General features: G+C 38.2%; 1 protein-coding gene across 10 annotated transcripts in view; it reads right to left on the bottom strand.

The window, feature by feature from the left end:
* Positions 1–12,925, bottom strand: part of CIT (citron rho-interacting serine/threonine kinase) — a 74,407-nt gene that overhangs the window by 50,519 nt on the left and 10,963 nt on the right. For 8 of the 10 annotated variants that reach the window (XM_063350726.1, XM_063350728.1, XM_063350730.1 and 5 more), the window contains exons 9-10: positions 7,693–7,873; positions 368–473 (exon numbers count right to left, since the gene is read on the bottom strand). In XM_063350726.1, the coding sequence (XP_063206796.1) occupies positions 368–473; positions 7,693–7,873 (287 nt within the window). Of the gene's footprint in view, positions 1–367; positions 474–7,081; positions 7,111–7,692; positions 7,874–9,000; positions 9,103–12,925 lie in introns of those variants that run through there. The other 2 variants (XM_063350733.1, XM_063350734.1) reach the window with 2 other exon arrangements.

The following is a 12,925-nucleotide window of genomic DNA, read 5'->3' as shown; positions in this document are numbered from 1 at the left end:
GATGTTCACCATAACCAGTGACGTGACAACAGTTATGCAAGTAGAAGCTGATGAGTTAGGAAGAGAACCTCAGAACCGTACTGCTGCAATTGTGCGTGTGATGAAGAGGCACGGCCTGCAGGAAGAAGCAGTCGTCTATCACGCTGTTTAAAATCCAGAGCCGCTTCTTGTTAAGATAAAAGTATCTAGAGCAACAGCATGGCCTAAATTCATCTCCCTTCGTACTGGACAGGAAGCCACCTCACTGAAGGAAAAGCACTTTGCCCACCACGAGTCTGGATGATCAGCAGCATCTGACAGATCCCTGGACATACAGTGGTTGCAGATTCCTGGAGCAATGGAGATGGCCAATCGCATAAATAAATACCTTGTGACACTTGTCCTGGGCCTCTTGGAGTTCTTTGCTCTTGAGAAGAAGTTTCTTTTCCATGGAGCTGACCTTGGCTGGAGAATCCACACTTGAAAAAACAGATCTAAAAGAGCAAAGCCAAACAGCACATGAATATAGGTAGTGGGTACAGAAATCTGCACTTATGCAGCCTTGACAAAGTCATTGGATACTTACTGATACCAGGATAAAAGAAAGGTCCAGCAATCATCACCTAACAGCCATCATTTCTGATCAAACATACCGTAAAATCTGGTGACAGTATATCATTATTAAATAATCCATGTGTACTTCTAGTTACAATATCAGTATTTTCCATCAGCTATGGAAATGTCAGAATGAAAAACAATAAATCACAGCAACATTTTTGCATAACTTGTAGGAATTCATAAGCGTAACAAAAACAAAGCATAAAGTCAACGTAACCATTTGGAAAGATAACAAATTTTCAGAGAACTGCTTTTTATTTTGTCCTTCATTTATAAACAGATTTTTAAATTATCATCAAAGTACAAAAGCCCTAAAAACTTCAGCATGTAATAATCTGCACCACAGGAAGAAGCATTTAACATCCTTAGTTACCTTCTGTGAATCAAAATTAAACTGAAACTTTCCTAACCCAATTCATACGATCCCTACGAACTCAAAATCAATATCAATATGATTAGTCACACTGCAGAACTTCAGAGTTCCACTTACAAGTAATTTCTTTCGTGAGACACAACTTAACTGTACTATTCAAAACAATTTGACTCCAGAAAAACCGGGGAAAATATTTACATGTTCTTAAGCTTTCTGTCTAATTGGGACTCAACATTTAAGAAGTTTACAATTCCTGTTAGTCTAAATTCATTATAGAAAAGGATAGGAAGCCACTCAATGTTTTGGGGCATATTTTTAGTCTTTGCAGTCTTAAATATGTAATTTGCAACCAAAAAATTAAGTACACGCATCAAAACATAATTTTAAAAAATCACATTCTCCCTCGCATAAAATGATTCAAACTAGATATTTAAGCAGTTAATGATGGAACCAGTGTTAACTGATAGATGAAAACGCCAAAGTACAATGAAGGTGCTAATAAAAGATCATACAGTCTGCCCACACATTGCTTTCTGCTTCTCCTGGCCACAGTTTGGTATGCAGCCAGTTATCCCCATGGAGAGAAATGAGCTTTGAGCAGCTCTCTGCATATAGCCATACACCCACACACAGCAGCACAGTCTCTTCTTAACACCAAGGAAAGTTTGATTCCATCACCACCATTTTCTGAGAAAAATCTATTCCTTAATCCAAATAGACATGTAGGATAGTCACCAAAAAAAAAAGAGACACGGGTTTTTATGAAAATGCTGCAGCAACATATATTCATCAAAATCGATCTTCAGTACCACCATCTCAAGCAGTCATTAGGAAACACTGTTTTGATATTAGCAAACAAACATAGCAAAATCCACCAATTCTACCTTGAAAGGACAAATATTAATATTTCTTCAGGAACCGGATGTGGAAAAACTTGGAAGAAAGAATCCTGCATGTCAGCATTACAGATATGATCAGAACATAATAAAAAACAAATGTTAAAAGTGATTTCCTTTAGTCCTGGTCCAATCAATCTGATCCATTAGATTATCATATTTAAAATTCAATTTATAAAGCACGTCTATACTCCTACAGAGAAAAGGCAACCATCTGAGAAAGATGCATATTAAATCCCATAACAGCTGGGTGTACAAACAAGGCTAAAAATGAATAGTTGAGAAAAGCAGTCTAAAAATACAAATTAAAGCTCACATTAACTAAAAAAGACACGAAGGAATCTGCTTTAAAATGTTAATCAAATATATGTAAATAGCTGCAAATGTGTACTGAGATATGTACTGAGTCTGAAAATCTTTTTATAATAAAAATTTAGCTTTACAGGTCTGAACTGTACTGGCTAAAGCAATTATTATTTTTTTTTTAATTATAGTTTCAACATTAGCCATCACCTTTTTACTTTTCTTCTTTTCAAATCTGAGGCATTACCTAAGAAAACTCTAGCCAGTTCCCACAGACCTGCTTTTATTTGCTCCTTCTATTTCACCTCCCCAGCGGGGCTCATTTTATTTTTTATTTTTGCCTATTTATTTTATTTGCTATTAAAAGAACCAGAGCCTAATATCCCAGCCACCATTTTGCATTTCAAAAATTTCTCCTAGCCAGCCAGCTTAGAGCATCCATCTGCACTGCAACCCTGGAAGTAACAGGACAGCTTCAGGCAAGAGGATACCGAGCTCTGCACAGCCACCTTGTTCAGCCAGGAGCGATGGGACGGGACGGAGCACAGGAGACTCCCACCGAGCAAGGTTTCAATTTCATTAGGTGACTGTAGAGGGAGCTGCTCCTCAGGGCTGGTGTCAGTTTTGTAAGGAAAGAGAAGGCTACAAACTAGAACTACAATCTTTCTTCCTCGTCCCTGTCCAAAGGGAGGAAGAAATTCCTTAAAAATATATGTGCTGGTGACACGATGATTCTCCTGCCATGGAAAGAGCACATCTTATCCCCAAGGGAAGCTGATTTCAGTTAGCCCTCGACACACAGTTTTTAAGAGACATCCTTTCCCAGTAATGCTTTCCTGTGTACAAATTATATTACAACAACTTCATGAACATCCATACAACCTTCAAAGTATCAGAAAGGGGGCAGACAGAGGAAATCAAGAGAAATGGAATACCGACTAATCTAATAAGCCTTGTCATGGTGATATAAGCTCTCATCACAGCATGACAAGGTGGAAAATACCCACAGTGCTGGGGCACTTATATTCTTCCTCAGTCAGCATCATCTCAGAAATTAAACACACTCAATCCAACATCAAAAGCCATGATGCAAAGCTATCGTTCAGCTTGGTACCGTCGCAGAATATTTCATTAAGTTAACTGCTACATCTGGATCAATTCTCTTAGCACAACAGAGCAGTTTCTGCTGTTTCCTCTGAAGTGTGAAAAAAAGATTAACAAAAGGTAACCAGCATACATCAACAAGAAAATTCCAATAAAAGATAAAAAAATACCCCAAAGCCAAGCCCATAGTACCAAGCACTGATAGCACTAGCTGTGCCAATTTACTTTCAGAAGAAGCACTGCCTGTGTGACTAAAAACCAAGTTAACTTACAGCTGACTAGCTGGTGATTTCACAGCTAGATCAGCAACAGCCTCAACCAGCAGAATTATCAGAAATGGTGCTAACTGTGGAAAAGCTCCTCCAGTCTTAATGTGGCTGAGATGAAGAAGAAAAAAGTGTTAGTATAGGAAAAGCTATAAGATGATTCTGAGGTATCGAATTTGTATCTTAACCTCTCTTGTGCATCATACCTCATACCTTCCTTTGTCCTTTTATGCCGCTCATAAACCCCCAACTCACCTGTGCTTCTTCCTTCTCACAACGATTAACACCATCTGTCCTAATCCTGGCCCCCACACAACATGCCTATAATCTCATCCCCCGTCCCTCATGCTCTATTCTTTTTAGCATTATACTCATCTGTACCTTCCGCCCCCTCCTAAATGCTTGCTCAGGCCTAAAAAAAAACCAACCAAAAACAAACAGTGATACCATCAATCTGTGAATAGAGCTAGCTGAAGCAAAGCATATTTTTGGTATGTTCATCCTCTGCTTCCTCTTTAATCTATCTTTGGTGAAAGAGTTTACCAGAACCCGACAAACTGCTGGAAGAAAGCCGTAGTCCTTCTTTTTGGAAGAATGGCACATTTTAACTCTCAGTATTTTATAATGACAATCATGAATTCTTGTCAAATTTTAAAGTAATAATAATTTTTTAAAATCTTGAAAAATACCATTCCTTAGGAACTTACAGAAAAGATTTCGACCATCTACCAAAGCCTCACAGGCCAAAATTCAAGAATTACTAGGATTACATCTATTACATGCTGATAAATAATTTAAAAAACCCTAATACCACCAACTGAGATTTGGTACTAGTCGCACTGTCAGCCTTGCCTGTGAATATCTCTCTAGGTTCTGGTTTAGCAAGTATTTTGTATTAACCTAAATTTTGTATCATAAGTAGTCAGGCCCCTTTAGGTCCTTACTCCAGTCTAAGAGAGGACCCGAGGCAGGCAAAAAATTATATTATAAGCAATTTTTTCAATTAGGTATTTATTTTTATTAGATATTTTGGTATATTTGGTTAGCCCTAGATTTATAATGTATTTATCTTATGCCTTAGGGCTTCTTGCTAGTCACCTGCAAAGGACAAGAAGAATTTTTTTTTCACCACTTGATGCATATTTCTGGCATCTAAGGGTTTTTCTCATTTGTTCTAAGCACTGGAGATCAGCCACAGTTAGGGACAGGAAGTAAGGTGGGGCTGGCTTTTAATGGAATTAAACTCTCAGTCGCCTGTTATCTTGTCACAGTCACACGCTCGCAGCCAAACCTGCGGCCAGATTTGCAGTCAGACAGGCATTTCTCCCCCAAATCAAGGATTCAGAGGCCATGATGGGAGAAGGAGTTAGCTGGTCCTTCCCTGCAGCCTGATCCCAGTTCTTAGAATCATATAGGAGATTTATTTAACAAACCTATGACATAAGCAATGCCCTTGATTTCTCCTGATTGCTTCCTACAACACATCATTGTCATGCCTTTCCCTCTTTTGTTAGATCTCACATGTGTTACAGGGTCACAAATGCTTCCCAAAACTTCCCATGATATGGGGCAACATACAGAACATTTTCATTCAGTGGACCCTTCTAAACAACACACCGGCTATATAATTTCTGGCAACAGGTCTAAGTGACTTAGGTGAATCCTTCTAAACCTAAGTGGTTGGGAGAAAGAGAAGAATGGAAAAGAGAACTTCTTTTATCCTTCTTCTGTGCAATTTTTTGAACTGTTCTTTCTCCAAAGAATTTGAAATTCCTAGCTCAGCTATGGCTTCTTACTGACCACTGAACAAGGGCAAGAGTATAACCCTAATTTCAGAGCTTGAAGCCCTCAAATTAAAAGCAATGAAAGTTTCAAGGACTATGTTAATGGCACTCTGCAGTTGCCTGGCCTAACTGTGAGCAGCACTAGAGGCATTAGAGCTCTCATGCTGCAGACACAGGAAAACAGATCTGCATCACTTAGCAACCGTAAGGGTTAGACTTTCGGAGGAAAGATTTTAAGAAAAATTCTGGACTGATAAACTTGAGTATCTAGGACGTTCCAGAGGAGACATCCCAAGATTCACAACAGATAAGCCTACCCCCCCATTTACTGTTCTCTTCTCCATCTAGAATTTGATATTCAAGCTACTGTGGACCGAAACAGTACTTTATTTCCTCAAGTTAAAACATGCACCACACAATATTTCATATGTAAGAAGTTATCTTTATGACCCAGTGTTGCAGCGATATTGAGAATAAACTAGTCACTGCATTATTTAAATACAGATATTTTCAAGTCTCCACACTCTTTGCGGTATTTAAATCCCCTTCTTAGAACAAAATGCAAGTATTTACTGCTAAAAATATCGAAGTGCATTTATCGAGTTCTCATTCAAAAAAGGAAACCACTAAGATCTACTTAATTTTCCCCCAAATAATTTTAATGTAAGTACATAATGTCTTTCTGTTCCAGCTCAGGATGAAACAGGCCACATCAAGCAGAAATTTTACTTCATTCAAAATTTCTCCAGAGCACATTAACCTCTATTTGCCGTATCCCTTCTCACCTATTACCAAAATTCAAATATAACTTCAATAACTACCTCCACAAAGAAAGCATATCAATCCATCTGCTATATGAATGTTACTTTTCAGCCTTCAACCTCCTGCACAGTTACACCACTGCTCCTGAGACTTTACCTCACGCTCCTCTTCAGTTCCAGTCCTGGGCCCCAATTACATTTACATTTTTACCATCCACCTATGGTCACTGTTGAGCCTCTTCTGACTGTTACATGAATGATCATGTAGCCTTGACAGACAGATTGCAGTTCCCCAGGCAGAAAAGATAACACCGTAAGTTATTTCACTTCTAAATCAAGATAGATTTAAACCCCAGGTATCTACAGATATAACATTCCATTTTTCTAATTCTGCTAATAATATTAGATCATTTCACCAAAATAATACTTTTTTGGTTGCTATGTCCTCTCCCTTCCTTCCTCTTTTGTCATAAAAGCAACTCAGCTGAGGAGGGACAATCAAAGATTCCCTTTTTATTACTGGCACAACCATCACATAACCTTGATTTACGGTGTGGGCAAGATCAAAGATGTCAAGAGAATCACCAGATTTGGTTACACGCTTACCGCAGAGCAATTATCACAACCAATATGACAAAAAAAAAAAAAAAGAAAACAATTAGACAGATTGACAACGAAGTCCCTTAAGGGAACTCACTAGCAGCAATGAACGATGGTTGACATGAAAACACAGCGCCTTAGTGCATTGAGTCAGTAACCCAGCTAAAGCCATTGCATTCCTGAGAGGCCTCATGATACTGAGGTAAGGACTTCTCAACTTAAGGTACTGCACTAATACTTTCTCAATAGCTCTGTCATCAGAAACTAACCACCCACCACACCAAATGGTTTATACCATACTATTTATATGCTGCTTTTTCACCGACTCCATTCTCTTTCTTTCTTTCAATTGAAAACCATTTTTTCTAGATTTTTACCTCCCTCCACAAACACATACCCTGCATACTTCATCTGAATCTCCAGCTTCTTAACACACAACACAGCAATGTCCAGTCTTCATATTTAACTTGACCCAACAGCACACAGTCAGCCGTCCTGAAGCTCCTTCTCTTGTTCACTGACCCATCACTGCACATTCCCAGATTAGTGGAGCTCCATTTCTGTGGATCACCGATTCAGCCTTACACATCCCCAGCACTTGGTGCCCACTCTCTGACCCAATAAAATAACACCCCCCCTCTTTTTCCATCTCTGAACTCCTTAGTATTATCCTTCAATCAGGGATCTGCAATACCAGAAATGCAATCACCTACTGCTCTCTGGTTAACACTAACAACTAATTCAAAGTATCTGAACAACAATTTTAACAATAACTGTTTTAGAAAAGGTCTTTTCATTCCCTTTCCTCCCCCTCATCCCAGAAATAATCACAGAACGGTAGGACATGCACAAGCCACAGCAGCAACAGATAAAGCCAGAATCTGGCAGCTTCCCTAAAGCAAAGTACAGGCCAGTTAAAACAGCTTTTCCCCACACACCATCCTCACTGTAACAAACCTTTGCATTTTTCCAATGGTCCTATCCACCTAAGCAATAATTCCTACTTACTCTGATCTGAGGATCCCTAATGCCTTGATGAATGAAAACCCCACAAATGGCAAATCTTCGCCGGAGAAGCCTGCTGGGTTCAACTGGCACGTAGAAGGTAAAACCCGCGAATTCTTCTCTGGTTCATCAAAATTTGAGGTGTCATCATCAGACTTGAGAGTAGGAACGAAGGGGGGAGGAGCTGGTGAAAAAAGCAAGAAGAAAAGACAAAATTCAGCTACAGTTCACTCTGCAACAGTCTCACTCATTCAGTGCTTGCAATGGCACTGCAGCTCCTGCTTTTAATCTTGCTAACACAAGCAGACTGAGCTGCTGCTCTCAAATCGTATTACAGCAACAAGAGATTAACCCTTAAGCTACCAACATGGCTACCACTCTGCAGGCAGAACGTCTCCCTCACTGACTAACCTGGCTTTTAGGTTGGGGATTTGGGATTGTTGGTTTTGGTGTGTGGTTTTTTTCAGGTTAGGGTTTTTTTTTTTTCAAACTTATACATTGAATCAAATCAAAGCACCAGGCTAAGAAAATTATTACTGTAATATAGCTAAAAGTAATTCAATTTGGTTTGATCTGGAAAAAGAAAATGTCTCCAACCTATCCAATTAGTGACACTACATCAGAATGTAGCCTGATCCTTTGCTAGTCAGCTAAGGGATATATCTACCCTTGAATGCTACGAAGAATCTTCCCTGCATGGGCTTCTAGTCAACCGCAAACCGGTCTTTCTCCTGGAAGATTCTAATAAACTATAGCTACTAGAAGGCTAATTGGTCTTTAGGAAGGGAAGAAATATCAGAAAGATTTTATTTCTCTAAAAGAGCTTGCTAAAGATCTGAAACTCTTGTTGGGACACCACTGCAGTCTGGCTCTGATACAATCAGCTCTGAAGAGAGGTATAAATAGCAGGAATTACAATGTATTTCTTACTATAATTTCTAAATTGGTACCACTTAACTTGTTAAGCAGTTGTTTAATTTCGGCTGATTCTCTCGTGTTTGCTTCAGTTTAATTAACCAAGAGAACAAAAGAACAAGTTCTTCTCAATGATGTGCAGCACCCGAGCTACCTGCTGGCTTGGCTACGTGTGCGAAAGGAATGAATGCAAAAGCCTGCTGTGCCATTCCTACCTCATTAAATCCTGGTTTTTAAGAGTTTTATTTATTTATTTATTTCATTACTCAGGTCTTCACTCACTGCAAAACTACTAATCTCTTTTTTGCTCTATAAAGGAGACGGCTCTTCAGTCAGCAACTAGAACATAGCCCATTGTCACAAGCCGATGGAAGTGTAGTGTGCTAAAACCGTTACCATGGATCCAGTATAGATCTCCTGTAGCTGAAGGGCTGATGAGAATTGAAGAACCGGGAACAAACATCCCAACCCCTGCAGTGCAGGCTCCCTGCTCCTGGCTCCCTGCATGCTCAGAGTTTAACCCTACCTGCCTGCATTCGTGACAGATGCTGATGCTTATCTGACTGACACAGGCAGAATGAGTCACGGCTGGAGCTTGCTAGCTCCCTCTAGGTTGCCAAAGCCTTTCACAGCCCGCTTTTTAACTCTTCATTCTCTAGGAAAACGTACGCTTAAACTACCCACCGGACCAGCATTAATAGCGTCGTCCCCCCTCCCCACCCCACCCCCAATATAAAAAAATCTGCCTATATACACCGTGAAATTCCAACTACCCATGCAGGCTTTGTTAGCAGCTCCCCAAGGAGCCGTTCTGACGCTGGTCCCCAGCAGGGCAGTGAGGAGAAATTCCATGAAGCAGCTAGGATGCTGCTCACGTACAGGAGTTCCAAGTACATTAGAATGAGATAAATGGGGAAAATACACAAATTAAAAAGGTTCTGTAGTAAGCAGTTTTACTTACTGGCTCCAGAACATTTAAATTTTCTGTCAATATCATGCATTTATTAATTTCTGTTATTTTATTGGTTATAATATAAATTTAGATCCAATGTAATGCTGACATTTATGTACTGTAAACATAATTTTGGAATACAGATTGTTGATTCAGAGATGTATTATTTTAAAAATTCTTAATGTCAGGATAATGTCCAGCTACTCTTTCTTTTGCTTTTAATGATTAAAACCAGAGAAGCAACAGAAAACAGTTTGTAAGTATATCATCTGTAATGCAAATATAAGCCTGAAGTTACAGTTAATTCATAGCAGAGGAAGAGAAGTTCAGGAATTAACATTTTTTCATTTAGGACCTCTGCTGAAAGAACTTTGCCCGTCCTCTTACAGGAAGGGGTTGCTGCGGGGTTTTTAACATTGTCTTTGAAGGCAGATACAGTCCATGAGGTGAAGTAACAGAGAAAACAGCAAACTATTCACTTCGTCTGTGGAAGTCTAGAATCTTTCTTAAAGAGGTAGCAAAAACCAACACAGCTGCCTTTTTATAATGAAATAACAACCCCATTATATACACCTCAGAGTCTGACAGATAGCTTCAGCTTAGGAAGAGATCTAGTGCCTTACTCCTCACCAGAAATTAGCTAAGAAGATTTTAAGAGTCATCTTCAAGCCCTTGCAATTAAAAAGAAACTCTTTCTTCTTACCAACAATAACAATTCCTAGTCAAACCACATGCTTAAAAGAAAACAGAATTTAAATATGCCTAAGATCAGCATGCACATAAAAAGATGAAAAGGACTCAATAGGGGAACAATGGATACAAAAAGATAAAACTGAATGACAGACCAAGCAAACCTTTGGGGCTGGTGGAAAACTAGTTTAAAGAGCACAGTGTTTTACACTACAGTTTCCTCTACTGTTTAATAAAAGATGTGAACGCAGAAGAGAAATTGTGAACACTAGGTTAAATAAAGAATGAAAAAAATCATTTGCCCTGTATTTTGCTTTCACTAAAAATTAATGACTAACAGTCCAAAAACTCTGCAACTTTGCAGTATAACCTTGTTACAACATTTGTATCAAGAAATAGTAGCAACTAAATAGAAAACTTAGAACAGTCATTCAACAGAAACACCTCTAGATGTTAAGTAGTTCTGAACTGTCAACCGTGACTGAAAATGAGAAGCAGAACTTCTTCAGAAGTTGCAGAAGACTGGAGAAAAGCTCACTTAGGAGTATGAGGGAATATCTTTAAGAAAAAAAAAAAAAGGCTAGAACAACTCTGTCTGATTTTGTTAATTATTTGGTAGCTTCTTCATAGTCCCTTACTGCTAAGACTAAGGAGTCCTTTGTCTGATGTCCAAAATATCTACAGAATAAACGGAGTAGTCTCGTAAAAACAAGCTAAAACTGATGAGCGATTTTGTTCTCAAACGAGGGCCACATAGTGACATAATCTCTAGTTAAATTATTATTTCTTGTTTAAAATCAGAGGCCTGTCACACAACTATGGTATTTTCAGAACAAGATGAAGACTGGTGAATGCAAATACATTGATGTGCTTATCGGTTGCTTCTTTAAATGGAAGAATCCTTTAGTAGAGGTCAAGCTAAGCCTCTGAGAACTAAATGTTCAAACCATGCCATCGCATCTGACAAGGTGAAAAATTTGCACTTTTTTCAGGCTCACCCAAAGGGGAGGCAAAACTATTACTCAAAAAGACAGTAAACCCGATGCTTCTACTCGTACAAACCGGTTGGGTATAAAGACCTCTTTTTTGGCCTCCGATATGTTACAAACGAACGTACATGTTCTGTTTACCATTTAAAGTATCTTGTAGAGAACGGCATGTTTTAAAAAAGCCAATTGCTTGCCTAGATACCTCCCCACTTGTGGAAGGATGTAACCCTCTTCCATCTGTTCCAAAGAATGACTTTCAGAGGAAAAGGGGGTGTTGTAGGTTGCTAAGTTTAAAAAAAAAGAAAAAAAAACCAAAAACCAAACCCACCACACATACACTGCAGTACTTTAACCAGTTCATCATTAAGATTAGATAAAATGTCTCTTATGGAAAGAAGCTTTTAAAAAAAAAAATCTGCACTAGTATGCGTATTTATGATTAGTTCAAGGAACATTGCCTTAATCGGGTCTTTTCATCCTTTCAAAATATTTTCATGCAAATTCAGAAAAGAGATACTGCATTTCCCCTGGGACAGTGAAAGACTTAACTGAAATAGGAAATTTAAAGGAAATACAGAACATTTCTTAAGAATAAAAATGTGTCTTTTCTTGATCTACAAGGTGATCTATATATACACTTTCTGAGGAAAAGCATCCACGCAGCCTTTTTAAGTAGGTTAGGCATTACTCTTCCTCAGGCTTTAACAGGCCTATTTGAGTAAAGTGCTATGGAAGAAAAATAGAAAACAGAAAGTCCAAATGAGGTAATTTAAGGATGTTTTATCTAAGACCACTTTAAATAAAGGCATTATACTAGTTCTAACCAATCTATACAACACGATCTTAACATCTTTTCTGTTCTGTCAAGGCAATGATCCAACACATACATTTCTGTTAATAAAAGTGATCCTCAAGCTGACATGAAAGTGATATTCAGTTAGAGAAACAAGTCAACAAATTTTTCTGAAGGCAAGTATTTAAATGAAATATCACAGTGTTTAACTATAGTTAACATACTGAATGACAACTTCGGGTTCATAAGGATAAGAAAGAGTCTTGAACTTATGAAGAAAGGGATTGGGGCTCCTGGCTGTTTAATAGCAGAAGACAGCCTCAAAAAAAAAAAAAAATCAGTCTTCAACGCTTTCTTAAGTTCTTCTGTTTGCACAAGACATTAATTCTTTTCTTCTCATATATATAGTTTCCTCATGCAAGTCCAAATATGCCATTCCTTTTTCAAGACCTCTTGAACTGCAGTTACAAAATAATTCTTAAAATTAAAGATGCTTTATGCTATACAGATATATTGCTTAGATGACAATAAAAGTCTTCCGACCATCTCAGCTAGCCTTCAGCAGGCAGATTTTTGGTTCCAAAGTAAATAGCCAATGTAATTTATGGGTTTCAAGTAAGAAAAAGTGATTAACAAAATCCCCAAATTATATAGAGTGCAACCTTGCTGCCGATAACTCAAGTATGTCATCCTCCATTCTCTACCTCTGATTTTAGATACTTATCAAGTACTCAAATAGTTCTGTTATCAACTTTACAGTTAAAATCCTGATCATTTAGCTGAAACACACATAGAAATATGTTTATTCTAGGTGAACAAATTCCAAAATATTTTCAGAAAATTCTGTCAAATAAATCGACACAATCTTTCCAAAGTTTTGGTTTGTTTTCTTTTGTT

The sequence above is a fragment of the Chroicocephalus ridibundus genome, chromosome 13, assembly GCF_963924245.1.
Source record: "Chroicocephalus ridibundus chromosome 13, bChrRid1.1, whole genome shotgun sequence".
Taxonomy (NCBI): Eukaryota; Metazoa; Chordata; class Aves; order Charadriiformes; family Laridae; genus Chroicocephalus; species Chroicocephalus ridibundus.
The sequence above is the reverse complement of the archived record's forward strand: the minus strand, read 5'-3'. Positions and strand labels throughout refer to the sequence as shown.